Source organism: Thamnophis sirtalis, unplaced genomic scaffold (genome assembly GCF_051295495.1).
Source record: "Thamnophis sirtalis isolate CommonGarterSnake01/CBP01778 unplaced genomic scaffold, rThaSir2_p1.2 scaffold_13, whole genome shotgun sequence".
Classification (NCBI taxonomy): domain Eukaryota; kingdom Metazoa; phylum Chordata; class Lepidosauria; order Squamata; family Natricidae; genus Thamnophis; species Thamnophis sirtalis.
Genome location: NW_028261393.1, coordinates 3,554,544 through 3,577,153, shown reverse-complemented (window position 1 = coordinate 3,577,153; position 22,610 = coordinate 3,554,544). Strand labels below are relative to the sequence as shown.

The following is a 22,610-nucleotide window of genomic DNA, read 5'->3' as shown; positions in this document are numbered from 1 at the left end:
GCTTTCAAGAAGAGACTGGATTGCCATCTGCTCCAAACTTGATTGCAGGAAATACGACTTCAGCAACACAGTTGGAAGGCACCTCCTGATATTGTGGGATTTTTTTCTCCAAACCCCAAAACTTTAACCTTAGACTGTCTACTGTCGGTCTTACCCCGTTCCTCAGAGGTCTTTAAGGGGCGCGCATAAGCACACCAGCGTGCCTACCGTCCCTGTCCTAATATTCCCTTGTATTCATGTCCATTTCATGTATTCACAATCACGTCTGCGCTTATATCTGTTATCTAAGGCAGTGTTTCTCAACCTTGGCAACTTGAAGATGTCCGGACTTCAAGTCCCAGAGTTCCCCAGCCAGCATTCGCTGGCTGGGGAATTCTGGGACTTGAAGTCCAGACATCTTCAAGTTGCCAAGGTTGAGAAACACTGATCTAAGGCATGCTTGATGAAATGAATAAATAAATACATTCAATAAATCTGTCCGAAATGGGTGCAGGGTCTCCTGCTTTGGGCGGAGGGTTGGACTAGATGACCTGCGAGGTCCCTTCCAACTCTTCTTAGCAATAGCAGTTGGACTTATATACCGCTTCATAGGGCTTTCAGCCCTCTCTAAGCGGTTTACAGAGTCAGTATATTGCCCCCAACAACAATCCGGGTCCTCATTTTTACCCACCTCGGAAGGATGGAAGGCTGAGTCAACCCTGAGCCGGTGAGATTTGAACCGCTGAACTGCAGAACTGCAGTCAGCTGAAGTGGCCTGCAGTGCTGCATTTAACCACTGCTCCCACCTTGTTATTCTATTCTATACTCTCCCCGGTCTGTTTAAAAAAAAAAAAAAAAAAACCCAGAGCCGACTTTTGTTTAGACAGAGCAAAGAGGAAAAAAAAGAGAGAGAGAAAAACAGCCAGCAAGACGTGTTTTGGTGCAGTTCCTTCCCCTTCGCCCCAACCTGGATACCCCCTTCCTGTCCCATGAAGCAGATTTTTCCATGGACTGGAGGACTCTTGGCTCTCTCCCTCCCTCCGTCGGATCTAAACAAGCTTCCCGCTGGAGCCGAGCCACCAACCCCGCCCCCCCCCCGTCCTCTGTCGGCCTCTTGGCAGCTGAGGTTCAGAGGGCCCGTTTTACAGCACCAAAAAAGGAAGCCGACTCCTTCCATAGGAAAGTTTGAGCCAAGGGCCTCATTGTTCCGACCGGTGAAAGAAAAACTCATAAAGATGGGAGATCTAAATAAGGGGGAGAGGGGGGGAAGGGGACGGGGTTGGCCAGGCAGCCTTATCTCGCTCCACCAAAAGGATTCTCGGCCCGAAAGGGAAGACGAGGTCCATAGAGGTCACCTAAATCATGGCATGTGTTTGGCTCCAGAGGGAAGAAACTGAATTCTTCGCCTTGGCAAGATTTGAGACGCAGAAACTCTCTGGAAATGAAGGAGAAACTTCCGAAGAGGGAGGACAATCGACCCGGCGCGATGGCTTGCCTTCAGAAGTTGTGGGAGCTCCAACGGTGGAGGTTTTGAAGAAGACTGTGGCCAGTTTAGAGAAAAGAAGGAGTAGGGGGGGGGGATGATACAGTGGTGGGTTCCGGATCACGGTGCAACGGGGCCCCAACCTCCACCCCATGACCACATGAAGAGGGACAAGTACTGGAAGAAGGAAGAATTGCCTACTATTCAAGAATGGACGTTAAAAGTAACAAACGTTACTTTAAAACTAAGATATGTTAAGTATATTGATATGGAAGCATAAATACCATCAACATATACTGGAGTTTGCTCAGAAGCTGAAATACACCAATGAGAGGAAGAGTGGGAAACAGAGGAGAGAAGAAAGATAGGAAGAGAGGGACAGGAGAGAGGGTGAGAGGGGAAGATGAGGAGGATAAGGAGGAGTGGAATGAAGAGAGAGGAGAAAGAGAAAGGAAGGGGAAGTAGAGTAGAAAATGATGGAAGGAAGACAGGATGTAGAAGAGTCGGAAGTAGAGGAGAGAAGAAAGATAGGAAGAGAGGGATAGGAGAGAGGGTGAAGGGGGGAGATGAGGTGCATAAGGAGGAGTGGTAAGGGGAGAGAGGAGAAGGAGAAAGGAAGGGGAAGTAGAGTAGTATGGAAGCGGAAATACACCAATGAGAGGAAGAGTGGGAAACAGAAAGGAGAAGAAAGATGGGAAGAGAGAGATAGGAGAGGGTAAGGGGGGAAGATGAGGAGGATAAGGAGGAGTGGAATGAAGAGAGAGGAGAAGGAGAAAGGAAGGGGAAGTAGAGTAGAAAAGGATGATGGAGGGAAGAAAGGAGGTAGGAGAGAGGCAGAAGAAAGAGGTGTATGGAGAGCAGAAGAGCTAATAATGGGTTTTTATCTTTCTGGGCGTTGATGACAAGAGGAACTGATGTAATTACTACTTAATACAATAGGATATTGGCTATGTAATAGTATACATGTGATTATATGTTATGAAGGTGGAAAATAAAAAAAGTATATTTCTAAAATAAAATAATTTTTTTTAAAAAAAGTAACAAACTTAGCAGAGATGGCTAAAACATCAGCATACCTTAAGGACCACTCAGACGAGAAATACAAGTTGGAATGGAGAAGATGGATTGATTACATTCAAAATAAATATGGGACTAAGAAATTTCAGTTAGCTTATGAATGAATGGGCAAGGAATGTCAAATCTTATCCAAAGTTAGCTTTACAAAAGGGGAGTTGAAGCACAAGTGAAGGGACGATGCTAAAGTTAGTTGGTTTACTTTAGTGTATGATTGCTAAATGTTTATACCCTGTATTTGCTCTGGGGGGTTGGGGGGGGAGGGTGGGAGGGGATGTGGGATTGTGGGGGGAAGGGGAAAGGTATATAATTGTAAAACTTATTAAAACTTTTAATAAAACAAAAGAGACAAGATTGGAGACTCCTGTAAAATCTACTCCAGGAAAACCCTGTTAAGAGGAGATCAGGAGTGAGGAAATAAAGGACTAAGAGTGACATCATAGCATTGCTCCGATATTTGAGGGGTTGCCACAAAGAGGAGGGGGGGAGGGTCAGCCTATTCTCCAAAGCACCTGAGGGACAGGACGAGAAGCAACGGGTGGAAACTAATCAAAGAGAGAAGCAACTTAGAGCTAAGGAAGAATTGGGTGGAAAGCAACGACTCAACGGAACAGCTTGCTTCCAGAAATCGTGGATGCGCTCCATCGGGCGTTAAAGAGGAGCCTGGACAAGGCACTTGTCTCAAATTGTATGGGGGTCTCTGAGGCTGGACTAGATGACCTCCAAGGTCCCTTCGAGCTCTGTTCCGATTGATTGATTGATTGATTGATTGATTGAGAGGTTAAAGGAACCGCTCTGGGTGTGTGTGTTGTCCCCTTACTGCTCAAAAGATAAACCCAGCTTGACTCATTCTGCTGGAACCCAGAGGGGAGGAAAAGGATCTTAGGGATGAAAATGATAGTTTCCAAGAAGGTTGGAGCTGGGCATTTCGTAAATCAACATTTCTGGACCAGGGGACCCTGCCGGAAATGGAAAGTACGGTCACTCAGCCTTTGTCGTCGTTTCCTTTCGGCTTTTAAAAACGTGTACGCAAATCTCTTAAGTACGCAAGGATATTGTTTTAACATTCCTTGCAGGTGGCACGTTTCCAAAGGAAACTTCGGGCTTGTTCGGCATCAGAATTCGCATTTCCCACACTCAAGTGGGGGGCTAACCCACACCAATGCCAGTCCTCCGGGGGGGGGGGGCAGAAAGTTTTTAGGCTCGGTTCAAGCTGCACGAAGCAGAAAGATTTGGGGGGATCGTACGCTGGAAAATGCTTTTTTTTTTTTTTACATTTTCTTCCCTCATATAAGAGGAAGAGGAGGGGGCAAAATGGGCAAAATACAGATCGTCCTTGACTCATGACCAGAATTGAGCCCAACATTTCAGTGGCTGGCTGTTGTTAAGTGAGTTTGGCCCCAGTTTGAGCCGCGGCGGCTAGAGTGGTTAGAGTGGGGTACTGCAGGCTGCTTTCTGCTGATCTCTGGCTGCCGGCCGTTTGGCGGATCGAAGCCCACCAGGCTCAAGGTTGACTCAGCCTTCCATCTTTGCCACCGTCGCTGCAGTTGTTAAGTGAGTGACACGGTCGTTAAGTGAATCTGGCTTCCCCTATTGACAGAAGGGTTGGAAAAAGGAATCATGTGACCCACCCCGCCCGGTTCCCTGCAACTGTCATAAATACGAGTCATTTGCCAAGCTTCCGAATTTTGACGATCACGTGACCAGGTGCAACGGTCGTAAGCGTGAAAAATGGTCATATAAGTCACTTTTTTTCAGTGCTGTTGTAACTTCAGTCACTAAACCAGTGTTTCTCAACCTTGGCCACTTGAAGATGTCCGGATTTCAACTCCCAGAATTCCCCAGCCAGCATTTGCTGGCTGGGGAATTCTGGGAGTTGAAGTCCGGACATCTTCAAGTGGCCAAGGTTGAGAAACACTGCACTAAACGAATGCTAGAAAGTTTTCTGTAATGTTTCGAAATGGAGGAAAAATACTTAGTCTTAAAGAAAGAAAAAAACTTACTCCCACGAGATGAAAATATTTAGGGGCCAAAAAGAAAAAAACAGAACATACGGGAATTGTATGTAAGAGTAGAACTTTGTGCCACAATTTATCAACAAAGACTGGCCAAGCACATCAGGACTGGCTGAGGCCAGTTACAAAGTTTATAATAGGACACAGCTGGTTTATAAAAAGACAGAGGTGAATTTTTTAAAAAAGAAAAAGAATGGCAAGGCCAACTATGAAGAAATGACGGGGCCAAAGAGATTCCTCCTGATTTCTGCAACGCTGACATTTGTGCTTCAATGTCTCCCAAGTTGAAATCCGTGCACAAATGTCACTAGTGTGTGTAAGAATGACTGGGCCAAAGTCACCCTCCAGGCTTCCAAGTCTAAGATGGGACTAGAACTCATCGTCTCCTAGTGATTGGCCCAAAGTCACCCAGTCAGCTTCCATGCCTGAGAGGGACTAGAACTCACTGTCCCCTAGTGATTGGCTCAAAGACACCAGTCAGCTTCCATGCCTGAGAGGGACTAGAACTCACTAGTCTCCTAGTGATTGGATCAAAGTCACCCAGTCAGCTTCCATGCCCAACGTGGGACTAGAACTCACTGCCTCCTACTGATTGGCTCAAAGTCACCCAGTCAGCTTCCATGCCCAACGTGGGACTAGAACTCACTGCCTCCTACTGATTGGCTCAAAGTCACCCAGTCAGCTTCCATGCCCAACGTGGGACTAGAACTCACTGCCTCCTACTGATTGGCTCAAAGTCACCCAGTCAGCTTCCATGCCCAACGTGGGACTAGAACTCACTGTCTCCTAGTGATTGGCTCAAAGTCACCCAGTCAGCTTCCATGCCCAACGTGGGACTAGAACTCACTGTCTCCTAGTGATTGGCTCAAAGTCACCCAGTCAGCTTCCATGCCTGAGAGGGACTAGAACTCACTGTCCCCTAGTGATTGGCTCAAAGACACCCACTCAGCTTCCATGCCTAAGAAGGGACTATAACTCACTAACCTCCTAGTGATTGGCCCAAGGTCACCCAGTCAGCTTCCATGCCCGAGAGGGACTAGAACTCACTAGTCTCCTAGTGATTGGCTCAAAGTAACCCAGCCAGCTTCCATGCCTAACATGGAACTAGAACTCACTGTCTCCTAGTGATTGGCTCAAAGTCACCCAGCCAGCTTCCATGCCCGAGAGGGACTAGAACTCACTAGTCTCCTAGTGATTGGCTCAGTCACCCAGTCAGCTTCCATGCCTGAGAGGGACTAGAACTCACTGCCTCCTAGTGATTGGCTCAAAGTCACCCAGTCAGCTTCCATGCCCAACGTGGGATTAGAACTCACTGTCTCCTAGTGATTGGCTCAAAGTCACCCAGTCAGCTTCCATGCCTAAGAAGGGACTATAACTCACTGCCTCCTAGTGATTGGCTCAAAGTCATCCGGTCAGCTTCCATGCCTGAGAGGGACTAGAACTCACTGTCCCCTAATGATTGGCTCAAAGTCACCCCGTCAGCTTCCATGCCTGAGAGAGACTAGAACTCACTAGTTTCCTAGTGATTGGCTCAAAGTCACCCAGCCAGCTTCCATGCCTGAGGAGGGACTAGAACTCACTGCCTCCTAGTGATTGGCTCAAAGTCACCCAGTCAGCTTCCATGCCTGGGAGAGACTAGAACTCACTAGTCTCCTAGTGATTGGCTCAAAGTCACCCAGTCAGCTTCCATGCCTAACGTGGGACTAGAACTCCCTGTCTCTCCAGCTTTCTAGCCAGGTGTCTTCACCACGAAACCAATGCATTGTAAAAGGATGGGTCTTTATTGGGACCCCTGGGCCTGATCCCTCAACTGATCGAACTATTCTGGATTTCCTACTTGATTTAGAAAGGAAATACTTGATGCCAAATAATATGCAAAGGAAGTTCCAGGCTGCAGGGTGCGTTCAGGTGATAAGCAGAGCGAAGTTGGGAAAGGCAGAAGATTAATGGACATGTACAAAAGGTGAAACAGATCTCACCTCGCTTAGGAGAGAAGCCGGGTGGCGAATTCCTTTGCAATAGGAAACGTAATAAGAAAAACAAAAACAAAAACGAGGCTCTCATTTGCCAACAAAGGAATATACAGCAATTGTTTGGGCCCTGCCCTGCAGAAGGATGGGCGAGCACCAACCCACCGCAGAAGCCAAGTCCCAAATTCAGCAGGTAAAGCCTGAGAGATCAAGGATGTGCCCAATTTGAGCCGGTCGTGCGGGTGTGAACACATCAGCCGCACGTCCTCAAATGGCATTGGAGTTTTTTCTGTGCAGGCAAAGAGTTGGACGGAGACGACAAGGCTTGGGGCCGATGGGCGGGCGAAGGGGAATCCGGCATGTGTCGACTCGCCCAAGGGATTGGTCCTTGACTTAGGAAGCCCGTGCCTGGTTCCGTCACCGTGCAGGTGAAGGAGACCATAAGCAGGGCGGTGGCCAGGCAGGCCCAGGCTGGCAGACCTGTGCCAGGCCTTTGATGCTTCCTTGGCAGACAGTAAGATTTTAATCCATAGTGGGAGACGAAGGCGCGGCGAGGTGAGCAGGAAGGAATTAATTCTCTTCTACAGAGCACAGAGGGTGCAGCTCCGTGGAATTGTGCAGTAAAAATACTAGTGGGTTACTTTATTTGTGTGAAGTATTGCATAGAAGGAGGGAGGGAGAGAGAGAGATGGAGAGGAGAGAGAGATGGAGAGGAGAGAGAGAGAGAGAGAGGAGAGAGAGAGAGAGATGGAGAGGAGAGAGAGAGAGAGAGAGGAGAGAGAGAGAGAGATGGAGAGGAGAGACACAGAGAGAGAGAGATGGAGAGGAGAGACAGAGAGAGAGGAGAGAGACAGAGGAGAGAGAGATGGAGAGGAGAGAGAGACGGAGAGAGAGAGAGAGAGAGATGGAGAGAGAGAGATGAGAGAGAGAGGAGAGAGAGATGGAGAGAGAGAGAGGAGAGAAAGAGAGGAGAGAGAGATGGAGAGGAGAGATGGAGAGAGAGAGAGGAGAGATGGAGAGGAGAGATGGAGAGAAGAGAGAGATGGAGAGGAGAGAGAGGAGAGAGAGAGGAGAGAGAGAGTGGACAATCTATATCTATATCTAATCTATATCTATCTATCTATCTCTATCTCTATCTCTATCTCTATCTCTATCTCTATCTCTATCTCTATCTCTATCTCTATCTCTATCTCTATCTCTATCTCTATATAATCTCTAATCTCTAATCTCTAATCTCTATCTATCTATCTATCTATCTATCTATCTATCTATCTATCTATCTATCTATCTATCTATCTATCTCTATATCTTTATCTCTCTCTCTCTCTCTCTCTCTCTCTCTCTCTCTCTCTCTCTCTCTCTCTCTCTCTGTCTGTCTGTCTGTCTATCCTGGCACCTACGGAGGACGCCTGTTTGATAGAGGGGGCTGCTCTTGAATACCAGCGAAGACAGAAGGGACTTGCCTCTTGCCAAGGAAGCCAGGGAAAACTCTCGGCCGTGAGGATGCAAATTCCTGGCAAGCAGTCTGGATAAACAAGACCGAAATGGAAGGGCGAGAGAGGGCCTTCCCTGCTTCTGGAGCCTAAGGTGGGGCACATCCAGATTCTCCGCATACTTCAGCCCGAACTCTGGAGATAAGCGTCTCTATGGGGCTTCCTAGGAGAGGCGAGAGTGGAACACTCCAATCCCACCCAGCGCTGCCAGAGAGGGAACTTGTGGCTCCAAGGAGCGGAGGGGGGAGTAGAGGAATGTGAACCTCCGAGGGAGTGTCAGAAATATCCCATGTTGTCCTCACGGAGGGAACTAGGGTAGAATTTGTTGGCTTCGTTGCCCAGGGCAGCTTCTCCCCCGGAATCTCCTGGCAGAAAGGCAAGGCAAGAAGCAACGGATGGAAAACTAACCAAGGAAAGAAGCAACGTGGAATTAAGGAAATGTGACAGGGTCTCTTTCAGCCTGAGCAGGGGGCTGGACTAGAAGACCTCCAAGGTCCCTTCCAACTCTGCTATTGTATTATTTAATAAAGAAATAAAAACCGATAATGCACCAGTCAGGAGTCCTCAGGCCCCAAACAGCCTGCTTAAATCTATCTGTCTGTCTGTCTGTCTGTCTGTCTGTCTGTCTGTCTATCTATGATCTATCTATCTATCTATCTATCTATCTATCTATCTATCTATGATCTATCTATCTATCTATCTATCTATCTATCTATCTATCTATCTATGATCTATCTATCTATCTATCTATCAATCATCTATCTATCTATCTATCTATCTATCTATCTATCTATCTATCATCTATCTATCTGTGATCTATCTATCTATCTATCTATCTATCTATCTGTGATCTATCTATCTATCTATCTATCTATCTATCTATCTATCTATCTATCTATCTATCTGTGATCTATCTATCTATCTATCTATCTATCTATCTATCTATCTATCTGTGATCTATCTATCTATCTATCTGTGATCTATCTATCTATCTATCTATCTATCTATCTATCTATCTGTGATCTATCTATCTATCTATCTATCTATCTATCTATCTATCTGTGATCTATCTATCTATCTATCTATCTATCTATCTATCTGTGATCTATCTATCTATCTATCTGTGATCTATCTATCTGTGATCTATCTATCTATCTATCTATCTATCTATCTATCTATCTATCTATCTATCTATCTATCTCTATTATCTCTGTCTACCTCCATCCATCCATCCATCCATCCATCCATCCATCCATCCATCCATCCATCCATCCATCTATCTATCTATCTATCTATCTATCTATTTCTATTATCTCTCTGTCTACCTCCCTACCTCTATCTATCTATCTATCTATCTATCTATCTATCTATCTATCTATCTATCTATCTATCTATCTATCTATCTCTATTATCTCTGTCTACATCCATCCATCCTTCCACAGATGCTCTCCTGTCTCCCCTGGTCCTTCTCTTCACTAGACCGGCCATGCCCAATTCCTGCAACTGTTCATCATATGTTTTATCCTCCAATTCCCTCATCATCCTGGTTGCTCTTTTCTTCACTCTTTCTAGAGTCTCAACATCTCTTTTATAGTGTGGTGACCAAAACTGGATGCAATACTCTAGGTGTGGCCTTACTAAGGCTTTATAGAGTGGTATTAGTATCTTCCTTGATCTTGACTGTATCCCTCTCTTCATGCAACTTTCAACATCACATGGAATTTCTGGGTTTTGTATTCTGGTTTGCCAGAGAAAACCCAACAATTCCCGGAGCAGGAGAGAAAGTCCTGCATTCTCCATAGGTGTAGAAGACCCTCCCTCTTTTTCTTCCATCTTTTTAAGGGGCATTTAAGCTTTGAAGTGGATTGAACAAGTACACCTACGTTCTAGCCGTGGCCATTTCAGGTTTTTCGCCTGCCAAGAGTTATGGGCGGGGTCACCCCGTCTGGGGGGAAAAAAAATTCATGGAAGCAAGCGAGAATAAGCTAAAAATGAAATGTTTACTTGTTTAAGCACGTCACGGTGTGCACGTTTATCGCATTAACGGAATCCATTGAATGCAGTGATTTGTTCTCTTTTCGTTTACATTGTGCTTGGGGCAATAGATTTGCCAGGGGGGGCAGGGGGGAACCGTAACTGTGCATAAATCAGAGCTGAGTAAACATTCAGCCTAATCTTTACATCAGCTGCTCTTTCAATTGTCCCGTTTCTTTGGTTTTTTAACTTCAGCTTTGGAGGAGGGCTAAGATATTTTAAGAGAAATATAATACAGTGTTGTAGCTGTGTTGGGATGTTAAACGTCTTTTACACGGGTCGTATGCCAAGGATGGCAAGAAGAATACTTAAAAGTATTCTTTTAAGTGTCTCCTGGGTTTGTGAATTACCCAAACAGTCATCTGAGAAAAATCAGAAATGAATAGTGGATATAGGTTTACAAGAGCACTTAGGACAGAGGTCTAGTGGTGAAGCTAGGAGACAGGGAGTTCTAGTCCCACTTTAGGCATGAAAGTGGTTGGGTGATTTTGGGCCAATCACCAGGAGATGGTGAGTTCTAATCTTGCCTTAGGCATGAAAATTGGCTGGGTGACTTTGGGCCAATCACCAGGAGCCAGGGAGTTCTAGTCCCACCATAGACATGAAAGCTTGCTCGGTGACTTTGGGCCAATCACCAGGAGCCAGGGAGTTCTAGTCCCACCATAGACATGACAGCTTGCTCGGTGACTTTGGGCCAATCACCAGGAGCCAGGGAGTTCTAGTCCCACCATAGACATGAAAGCTGGCTCGGTGACTTTGGGCCAATCACAGAGAGATAGTGAGTATTACTTCCACCTTAGTCACAAAATCTAGCTGAGCAACTTTGAGCCAATCACTCTCTCTCCGTCCAATGACCTCACAGGGTGGGGAAATAAGAGGAGGAAAGAGCATTGTATGTGTTCACCGCCTTGGAATTTTTATAAACATAATAAAGGCAGGAAATACATTAAAAATATAGGTGACAGAAGGAGGTTTATCAATAGATGGGGGAAAATTGTGTAGAGACTGGGGAGGGTACCAGGAATGGTTGGCAAAGATAAAAGTTAGAATAACAGAGTTGGAAGGGACCTTGGAGGTCCTCTAGTCCAACCCCCTGCCTAGGCAGGAAACCCTACACCACTTCAGATAAATGGCTATCCAACATCTTCTTAAAGACTTCCAGTGTTGGAGCATTCACAACTTCTGGAGGCAACTTCTGTTCCACTGATTAATTGTTCTCACTGTCAGGAAATTCCTCCTCAGTTCTAAGTTGCTTCTCTCCTTGATTAGTTTCCACCCATTGCTTCTTGTTCTGCCCTCAGGTGCCTTGGACTCCCTCTTCTTTGGGGCAACCCCTGAGATATTGGAAGACTGCTATCCTGTCTCCCCTGGTCCTTCTTTCCATTAAACTAGACATACCCAGTTCCTGCAACCGTTCTTCCTATGTTGTAGCCTCCAGTCCCCTAATCCTCTTTCTTGCTCTTCTCTGCACTCTTTCCAGAGTCTCCAAGGACAGACATGACGGCTAAGAGTGCCTTTGTGTCTCTTTTTCATGTTTGCGTGTTCCATTTCCATCCCATCCCATCCCTCTGCTCCAACCATTGTTGTTGCCGAGGTGGCGCAGTGGTTAGGGTGCAGTACTGCAGGCCACTCAGCTGACTGCTATCTGCAGTTCGGTGGTTCAAATCTCACCGGCTCAAGGTTGACTCAGCCTTCCATCCTTCCAAGGTGGGTGAAATGAGGACCCAGATTGTGGGGGCGATATGCTGACTCTGTAAACCGCTTAGAGAGGGCTGAAAGCCTATGAAGCGGTATATAAGTCTAACTGCTATTGCTATTGTTGAGCAGAGCTCCCATCCGCCATCCCAAAGTTGGCTGCGACTTTTGGGAACCGTAGCTTAACACATCTAAAAGACCTGAAGGTGCTTTTCTTTCAAGAGGCAACGGGACTTTCTGTTTTTTCTTTGAAGAGGTTTCGCTTCTCATCCCAGAAGCTTCTTCGGCTCAGGGTGAAAAAAATCAAAAAGTCCAGTTTTGCCTCTTGAAAAAGAAAAAAGCACCTTTGGGACAACCATGAGCTGGATAGCTGAGAACCTCCATAAATCCAAAATTCCAGGCGGTTGGAACAAGCTGGTGTCTCTATTACTGTTTCTTTCCATCCTCCGCAGCCATCTGGTAGCTTCCTGGAGGCGCAAGGATAAAAGTGGAAGCCTGCCAAAAGTGCAGGCTGTGGAAACCGCACACATTCCCCGCAGACGAGGCCAGCCTCAGGGCCGGGTGCTCACTCCGATCTCAGTAACTAGTCTCCAGGCATTTCGGAAGAAAAGCGGGGTGTGGCCCCACCACCTTCCAAACCCTACTACTTTCATTTCTGCCCTAACTAGAATTTCTACCATTTAGAAGTACATTTCTGGCTCACCGCTCAGTTCACTATTGTTGTTTTTTTCCCCTGTTGCTCTAAGCATAACCAATGCGAAGCCCAGTGCAGCCCTGAAATTAAAAAATGAAAGAAAAAAAAAAGTTATAAGCTGGCAGGGCTTGTGAAGGTCTTTTGATTCATCAGAATCGAGCTGGAGGGGACCTTTGAAGGTCTTCTAGTCCAACCTCTGGCTCAATAGCAATAGCAGTTAGACTTATATACCGCTTCATAGGGCTTTCAGCCCTCTCTAAGCGGTTTACAGAGTCAGCATATCACCCCCCACAGTCTGGGTCCTCATTTCACCCACCTCGGAAGGATGGAAGGCTGAGTCAAACTTGAGGCGGTGAGATTTGAACCTCCAAACTGCAGATAGCAGTCAGCTGAAGTGGCCTGCAGTACTGCACTCTAACCACTGCGCCACCTCGGCTCATATAAAGAACTAGAGAGGGATCAACCGATTAAATTTGCAAGGTTTTCCCCTCCAGACTCTCCTCATCTGCACTGCAGCAGGCAGCAATGGAGCAGATTCGGTGTTTTCCCACCACCACTTCCTTGCCATTTCTAGAAACTTCTGCCAATGCTAAAATAGATAGTCAGCAGTGGTTCTCAACGTGGGGCCCACAGGGTGGTGGTGGTGGTGTGCAATTTGATTTTTAATGGGATCAATTTGAACCTTGTTTAAACCAAGTTAATGGCCATTTAGGCTTCCTCCGCCTAAGTAGAGTTCACTTTTTGAGTAAAGTAGGAATTATACGTCACGGGGTGGGGGGAAGGGGGGAAACATCAGGGTTTCAGAGATGCTTAGGTGGGGCATGGCCAAAAACAGGTTAGCAATAGCAACAGCAGTTAGACTTATATACCGCTTCATAGGGCTTTCAGCCCTCTCTAAGCGGTTTACAGAGTCAGCATATTGCCCCCAACAACAATCCGGGTCCTCATTTTACCCACCTCGGAAGGATGGAAGGCTGAGTCAACCCTGAGCCGGTGAGATTTGAACCGCCGAACTGCCGAACTAGCAGTCAGCTGAAGTGGCCTGCAGTACTGCACTCTACCCACTGCACCACCTCTGCTCTGGCAGTGGGTGGCAGCCACTGGACTAGAGTGGTTATCTGTGGTGCCTGAAAGCTTTCCGAAATTGGAAAGCGTGTGCGTGTGAGACCCCTGCTTCCAGGCATTAAAAAAAAATAAAAATCACACATCGAAGGAAATATTTGGTAAAGGTGGGAATGAAGCTGCTGCAAAGGCTGCTTTGAGTGGGAACGGAATGTGCAAGGAGGAGCAAGGGAATCCAGAGAGAAAGGTGGCTCTGAGGTGGACCATTCACATTCCGAGAGATGTCAAGAGCCCTCTAGATATGTGTGAATCAGCGGAGAAGGAGAGGAGGCCAAACATATTTGCAGGGTGGATGGGTTGTGAAGCTTCTGAAGCCCAGGGATTTTGTCCAAGGACCAAGGACCACCCAGATACTGAGTTATACTACAACTCGGAACATCCCCTCAACATTAGCCCGGCTCGCTGTGAGTTGAAGTTCTGGAAAAGTTAACTGGTTCTGCACTCTGAAGTTAGAGAGGAGGAGGAGGAGGAGGAGGAGGAGGAGGAGGAGGAGGAGGAGGAGGAGGAGGAGGAGAAAAAAGGAGAAAGGGAAGAAGGGGAAGGAGAAGAGAGTGGGAGGAAGAAGAAAAAAAAGGAGAAATGAGAAATGGAAAAAGAAGGAGGAGAAAGAAGAAGGAGAAAGGGAAGAGGGAGGAGGAACAGGAGGAGGAGGAGGAGAGGGAGGAGGAAAGAGGAGGAGAAAGAAGGAGAAAGGAGAAAGGGAAGAAGGGGAAGGAGAAGATAGGGGGGGAGGAAGAAAAAAAAGGAGAAATGAGAAATGGAAAAAGAAGGAGAAGAAAGAAGGAGAAAGGGAAGAGGGAGGAGGAACAGGAGGAGGAGGAGTAGAGGGAGGAGGAAAGAGGAGGAGAAAGAAGGAGAAAGGAGAAAGGGAAGAAGGGGAAGGAGAAGATAGGGAGAGGAGGAAGAAAAAAAAAGGAGAAATGAGAAATGGAAAAAGAAGGAGAAGAAAGAAGAAGGAGAAAGGGAAAGAGAAGGAGAAAGAGAAGAGGGAGGAGGAACAGGAGGAGGAGGAGGAGGAGAGGGAGGAGGAAAGAGGAGGAGAAAGAAGGAGAAAGGAGAAAGGGAAGAAGGAGAAGACAGAGAATGAGAAGGGGGAAGAGGGGGAGGAGGAGAGGGAGGAGGAAAGAGGAGGAGAAAGAAGGAGAAAGGGAAGACGAAGAAGAGTGGGGGAGAAGGAAGAGAAAAAAGGAGGAGAAAGGAGAAAGAGAAGAAGGAGGAGGAGAAAAAAGAAGGAGAAAGGTATGAAGGAGGAGAATTAGAATGAGAAGGAGGAAGAGGAGAAGGAGGAAGAGGAGATGAGGATATACATGCAGAAAATGAATACAACCAGATGTAATTCTGCTTCTAATTCATCATGGACGGACTCTGGCTTACATAGCCAGCCAAATCCTGGTCAAAATCATTTACGACTATGTAAGTCAAGAGTTGGGAATGACAGGAGCTGCAGTTCTAAACCACCTTGAGGGCCACAGACGTCCCAGCCCTGAACGGGAGGCCCCTGGGTTGGCTTTGAACCCCAGCCCTGTCTCCAAGGGTGAAGAAAAGGCAGGCTCCCCCCCCCGCCTTCTACCTTACCTCGGCTGACCCGCTGCTTAGCTCCCGACAAGATGCCCGGCGTGTCAATGAGGCTGATGCTTTCGAGGACCTGGTTGGGCAAGTGGGCGCACATAAACCTGTAGAGAAAGAAAAGAATGGAATGAAATTCTATTTGTTCGGTTTTATTCAAGGTGGTTTTATTCAAGGAGAGCCAAGGTGGCGCAGTGGTTAAATGCAGCACTGCAGGCTACTGCTAGATCAGCAGGTCAGCGGTTCAAATCTCACCGGCTCAGGGTTGACTCAGCCTTCCATCCTTCCGAGGTGGGTAAAATGAGGGCCCAGATTGTTGGGGGCAATATGCTGACTCTCTTTAAACCGCTTAGAGAGGGCTGAAAGCCCTATGAAGCGGTATATAAGTCTACTGCTATTGCTACTGCTATATTCAAGGCCTCCAGGCCATAGAGTGCTTAGACCTGGCCCACGGGGACACCCTGCAAAACAGCCAAAGACTGGCCCCTGGTGCCTCTGCCAGCGAAAACGGAGCTCGGGAGGGTCACCTGCGGCCCCCTGAGCTCCGTTTTTGCTGGCGGAAGGTTTGCAGGAGGCCACCCAGCCGGAAACGGAGCTTGGGAGCCCATTTTTGCTGGCAGAGCCCTCAGACCATCACAGGCGCCTTCCCAACAAAAGTGATGTTATGCTGGCCACGCCCATCCTGGCCACACTTCCCCCCCCTCATCCCCTCCCCATTGGTCAAATACAACCCTGCTGCAGCCCTCAATGAAATTGAGTTTGACACCCTGCTCTAGAGTCATCTTTGACGAGAAGGGCGGCGTACAATTTTGATAATAAGATGATAGATAGATAGATAGATAGATAGATAGATAGATAGATAGATAGATAGATAGAGACATAGATAGATAGAGACATAGATAGAGACATAGATAGAGACATAGATGAGATAATGATAGATAGATAGATGAGAGAGAGAAAGAGAGAGAGAGGTGCAGATAGGGAGATAGATAGATAGATAGATAGATAGATAGATAGATAGATAGATAGATATAAATAGATGATAGAGATAGAGATATAAATAGATGATAGAGATAGAGATAGAGATAGAGATAGAGGTAGGTAGGTAGGTAGGTAGGTAGGTAGGTAGGTAGGTAGATAGATAGATAGATAGATAGATAGATAGATAGATAGATAGATAGATAGATAGATAGATAGATAGATATAAATAGATGATAGAGATAGAGATAGAGATAGAGATAGAGATAGAGATAGAGGTAGGTAGGTAGGTAGGTAGGTAGGTAGGTAGGTAGGTAGATAGATAGATAGATAGATAGATAGATAGATAGATAGATAGATAGATAGATAGATATAAATAGATGATAGAGATAGAGATAGAGATAGAGATAGAGGTAGGTAGGTAGGTAGGTAGGTAGGTAGGTAGGTAGGTAGATAGATAGATAGATAGATAGATAGATAGATAGATAGATAGATAGATAGATATAAATAGATGATAGAGATAGAGATAGAGATAGAGGTAGGTAGGTAGGTAGGTAGGTAGGTAGGTAGGTAGGTAGGTAGATAGATAGATAGATAGATAGATAGATATTTAGATAGATAGATAGATAGATAGATGAGAGATAGATAGATAGATAGATAGATGAGATAGATAGATGAGATAGATAGATAGATAGAGATCGATAGATAGATGAGAGATAGAGATAGATGATAGACAGACAGACAGACAGACTTCATCCCAAGATTGCCCCCCTTTTCTTTTGCAAAATCCTGAAGACATGGTTCTGCCAACGGGCCTGGGGTCCCCAGAGTGAGATGGACCCCTCCCATCAAGTGGATAGTCTGATTGTTGTCACCAGGATGGTGGGGAGGGGGTGCATTGCTTTTTGTGGTGGTGGTGGGGTTATCGTTGTAAGCAGCTCAGAGTCACCGTGAGTGATTTTGGGTGGCCATATCAATTGTCTTAACGGAGAAATAAATCTGTTTTTAAAGAATTCTATTTTTAACGGGAGGGTGGCTGTTTTAGTCGTCTGTGTATTGCTCTAAAACCGTCAGCAGCCCCCTGGGATTGGGATGCAGGGTATGCATGCGATAAACACACCAGCAAACATTATTATAATGACAATCCCATATGGAATTATTTTCCAAGTTGGAATAAAAGAGGAGGAGGAGGCATAATCAAGTTAGAACAAATCAGGCAAGAAAGGCCGTAAAATGGAGCAAAACTCACTGAACCAATGTCCCACTTAGCAGCAGAAAATTTTGGGCTCAATTGTGGTCGTAGGTTGAGGACTATCTGCATTTGAGGGGTTGCCACAAAGAAGAGGGGGAGGTCAAGCTATTGTCCAAAGCCCCTGAAGGCAGGACAAGAAGCAATGAGTGGAAACTAACGAAGGAGAGAAGCAACCTAGAATTAAGGAGAAATTTCCTGGCAGTGAGAACAATTCACCAGTGGAATGACTTGCCACCAGAAGTTGCGAATGCTCCAGCAGTGGAGGTTTTTAAGAGGTTGGATTCAGGAGTGGTGCGGTGGCCTAGAGGTGAAGCTCTCGCCTCACAATCAGGAGGCTGTGCGTTTGATCCTAGGTAGAGGCAGATATTTCTCTCTCCGGGTTCTCACAGTGAGAATATCTCTGCTGAACAAAACTCCGCATTGGCGACAGGGAAAGGCATCCAGCCAGTAAAACACTCTGCTAGATCCATTCAATTGCCCAGACTCTTCCCCGCAAGGGATTTTGGGGTCGTTAAAAGAAGATGATGATGATGATTGCACAACACTTGTTTGAAATGGTGTATGTTCCTTGCCTGAGCAGAGGGTTGGATTAGAAGACCTCCAAGGTCCCTTCCAGCACTGTTATTTCTATTTATTTGTAGCATCTGGGCAGTTTTGGCTTTCCTGCCCTTTGACAGCGCTACCTCGGCAGCTGAGATGGATCTCAGTTCTGCATTTTGGAAAGGAGCCACCCTCCTCCTCCTCCTCCTCCTCTTCCTCCGTTACCCCACAAGCAGCTGTTCTTTCTTTATTAGCAGGGCTGAAGCCTCCCAGGAATTTTGGCACCGGGGCCTGCAGTTCCTTGAGCCCAGCAGTAGCAGGATAACAATTCCGATTCTGATTTCTCGTTGTTTCAGAAGCAGCGAGAAGATATCACAGACCAAACTCCCAGTATATATATATTTTGGCCAGCCCTTTTTCCTCTATCAGAGGGAGAAGTTCATCAGGAAAGTTTATCCACGTCAGTGTAAGGGATCTGCACGTTGTTAATTAATCTGCTTTTTTTTTTAAAAAAAAGTGTGTAAATCTAGCACCTCCATCACTGTCTGGTTTGGCTCTGCAACCCAACAAGACCGACATGGACTTCAGAGGATAATTAGAACTGCAGGAAAAACAAGGAATGCCAACTTCCCCTCCATTGAGGACCTGTTCACTGCACGGGTCAAAAAGAGGGCTGTGAAAATATCTACAGACCCCCTCATATCCTGGACATAAATTGTTTCAACTCCTTCCATCAAAACGAGGCTATAAGGCACTGCACATCAGAACAACTAGACACCAGGACAGTTTTTTTCCCCAGACGCCATCACTTTGCTAAACAAATAATTCCTTCACCACTGTCAAACTATTCACTGAGGCTCCATTATTATTACTATTAGTCTTCTCATCGTTCCTATCCCCCATCTCCTCCCACTTATGACTGCAGGACTGTAACTTTGTGGCTTGTATCCTTACGGTTTGTATGGATATTGATTGTTTCCTGATTGCTTATTTGTACCCTGTGACTATCATTAAGTGTTGTACCTTAGGATTCTTGACGAATGTATCTTGTCTTTGTGTGTACACTGAGAGCATCTGCGCCAAAGACAAAATTCCTTGTGTGTCCCATCACACTTGGCCAATAAAAAAATTATGTTCTATTCTATTCTGTTCTATTCTGTTCCATTGTACATCAAGAGGATGGCTGGCAATTTTTGTGTTGTTTTTTTCCACCTTCAAGTACATCTGCCTCCCCACTGCGTATGCTCCTTCAGTCTTCAAAATTCATCTCCTGTAATGCTTTCGTTAGGTCTAAATTCAATTTTGGAGCCCCAGCTGATAGTCCCTTTCGTGGGGGAAGTAGTAAAGCCAGAAAGAATGACAGCAACAGCTGCCAAATTTTTTGAGTGGGGCAAAGGGTGGAGTTGAAGCTTTTTTTTTTTAAGTGCCTTGACAGAGGAAGAAGCCTAGCCTATCTAAACAAATATGCTAAAAATGGAGCTCTTGTGACACTAACCAGAGGCATCAAATCCCAGAGGTTGCCATTCTCCCGAGATCCCAAAGCTGCTTTTTTTTTTTTTTAAAGGAAACTGGATATTGTTTTTCCTTGAAGACGTTTCTCTTCTCCTCCAAGAAACTTCTTCGGTTCTGACTGAATGGTGGAGGATGGAAGGATTTTTATTCCTTGCAGTTGTCTGGTCGTTGGCCTGCAAGGAATATATATATTCCTTCCAATCCTCCACACTGTGCTGACTCTGTAAACCGCTTAGAGAGGGCTATAAAGCACTGTGAAGTGGTATATAAGTGCTAATAATAATCCTAGGGATGGAAGAGATCTTCTAGTCTGACAAACCCACCGCCCCCCTTGCCCAGGGCAGGAGTCTTTATACCATCCTGGGATAAACGGTTGTCCATTTCCGTTCTTGAAAATATCCAGCAATAGAGCAGCCACAATTCCAGGAGGAATCTGCAGTCCCACTGAGGAATCGTTTTATCAGGAAATTCTTCCTTATTTCCAGATTGGCTCTCCCTCCCTCTGACCAGTTTTCACCCATTGCTACTTGTCATGCCTTCAGGGGCTAAGGTGCGTTTCAGATGTGTTGGGACTCCAAATCCCACGTTCCGCAAACACATCGGTGGTGTAGTAGTGATGACCTGGTCATCTGCCCATCCTTTGCGCCCCATTTGACAGTCTGAGGCCTTCTGGCTTTAGAAGGATAACGCCGAGAGCCCATTTAACAGTTGCTATCAGGAAAGCTGGTTTTGGGTGTGGCACCGGAGTGGAGCTATAAGGTTTTAAAGCCCACACAGTCAGAAACTTCAATTTGGCTCTGTCAATCTCTCCCTGCCTCATCGATGTGGTTGTGATGCCTCAAAATACCGCTTTTTAAGGCTTTGGTAAGACCATACTTGGAATACGGCATCCAGTTTTGGTCACCACAATGCAAAAAAGATGTGGAGACTCTGGAAAGAGTGCAGAGAAGAGCAACGGAGATGATTAGGGGACTGGAAGCCAAAACATATGAAGAATAGTGGCAGGAACTGGGTATGTCTTAGTTTAATGAAAAGAAGGACTAGGGGAGACAGTATTAGCGGTGTTCCAGTATTTGAGGGGCTGCCACAAAGAAGGAGGGGTCCATTTATTTTCCAAAGCACACGAAGGCAGAACAAGAAGCAATGGATGGAAACTAATGAAGGAAAGAAGAAGAACTTAGAAGTAAGGAGAAATTTCCCGACAGTGAGGACAATTAACCAGTGGGACAACTTTCCTCTAGAAGTTGCGAGTGCTCCAACACTGGAAGTCTTTAAGAAAACATTGGGCAGCCATTTGTCTGGAATGGAAGAGTCTCCTGTTTGAGCAGGGGGTTGGACTAGAAGACCTCCAAGGTCCCTTTCCAACTGTTGTTATTATTCTATTCTGGAGTGCTGGAGGCAATCGTATCTGGCTTATTGGAAGCAGGGAGGAAGGAAAAGAGAAATACTACATTGGATTCCGCACCCTGGAAGGCTATTGGTGAGGTAAGCAGAAGAGTTCTGCGTGTGGATAATTTGCCCATATGAGGTCAGTACACACACACACACACACACACACACACACACACACACACACACAAATTTTCCAGGTTCAGTGCCACGTGGCATACTGAAATTAATAAACGCCCTGTCCTGGAATGATGGATGCCCAGAACTTTGGTACACTTTCATTCAAAAGCTAGAACCTTCACAAATATAGAGGCCAATGGAAAGGAAGAGGTCACAACTTGAGGTACTCACCGGTTGAGGAAGGTGTTTCCAAAAGGGTTGAGTTTTCGGAAGGGCTTTTTGGGGTCAACAATCAGGGCATTGCCCGGTATGATCCCCTCCGTTTCGCCGTGCATGACAGCAATGAAAGAGTCCGTGGTAGGTTCAGGTCCGATTCGGCTCCCGGGGATATCTTGCTCCAGCAAGTATTTAATGAAGGTGGTTTTGCCGGTGGAGTACTGGCCCACCACCAATACCATGGGCTTGTTGTCAAAGTCGGCATCTTCCAGAGCCGGCGAGTGAAAATCGTGGAAGCGATAAAATTCTTCCACAGGTAGGAGCTTCCTCTTGTAGAGGTCTTTCAAACCCTCGGTAACCGTACGGATGACCTCGGGGATCTTCTTTTCGTTCTTCTTCATCCAGCTGAACATATTGGCCGCCCTGAGAACTTGGCACCCTGATGGCCTCCTTGGTAATAAATTCTAGACACAGGTGAAGGTACAGCTGGAAGCTTTGGCAGAGGGGACCATAGACCTCAAAAGAGAGCTCGGTCTGGAATGTCAACAATGGGCAAGGCCCAACGATCAAGCCCAGGGACTCGATCCAGCTAAAATAGAAATTAAAAAAAGCTACCCAAGAGTATCCAGGAGGCTCATGGATCCTTTAATCTTTTAGGAATGCAAAGATCTCCAAAGTCGATGAACTTTTAGCGAGCCGGCTGTAGGAAGTCCAGCACTTACACTTGATTTCCTGGAGAGAGAGAGAGAAAATCTCTTTTGCAGAAGTGGAGAGATCTTCGGTGTTGCTACAGCTTCCCGGCTGGGAAGAGACACGGGCTTTGCGCTTTGGGCACAGGATTCCAGAAAAATCTGAGCAGGCAAAGGGATCCTTCTAGGTGAGGAATCACTGAGCTCCTTCAGCCTTTGGGTAAAATACGTCACTTTATTTTCGGAAAGGCTGTGGGAAGAGGCAAGCAGCCAGCCGAAAATATGTTGCAGACGAGGGCAGGCTGGGACACAAAAGAGCCACACACCGATGTCACTTTCGGATGGAAAAATCCTTCTTGGTTGTTTGTTTGTAGAAATCCTGATTTCCCCCCCCCCCACACCCTTTCCCTCCCCCCCACTTCTGGGGTCCCAAAGAATATCTGAAGAGTCCTCTTGCCTGAAAAGAAGTTGGCTGTCAAGAGGCGTGCAGGGCGAAGAATTGCATTAGCATAAATTATCTAGGAAGGGAGGAGAATGTCAGGATGGCCAAGAATTGGAGAATAACTAATGCGCAGAAAATGATGCACATGAAACACCCCCCCCCCACTCCCCAAGTTAAAGGAATGTGGGATTGGTAGCTAAAGGCCTCTGATGCCACCGTGTGGTTTGAAGAGGAGAAAGTAAAAGTAACAGTAAAAGTGGTGGAAGAGGAAGAAGGATGGAAGCTTGGATTTTTTTTTTTTGCAAAGAACTGTACATCAAAATGGGTTTCACAGAATCTGTATACAC

At 46.2% G+C, this 22,610-nt stretch overlaps 1 protein-coding gene across 1 annotated transcript in view; it reads right to left on the bottom strand.

Moving 5' to 3' along the window:
- EHD2 (EH domain containing 2) overlaps nt 1–22,221 on the bottom strand; it is a 37,792-nt gene extending 15,571 nt beyond the window's left edge. Inside the window, 2 exon segments of the mRNA XM_087728423.1 lie at nt 15,135–15,232; nt 21,148–22,221. Of these exon segments, the coding sequence (XP_087584549.1) occupies nt 15,135–15,232; nt 21,148–21,545 (496 nt within the window). The 5' untranslated portion in view covers nt 21,546–22,221.
- Nucleotides 22,222–22,610: the final 389 nt, after the last annotated feature.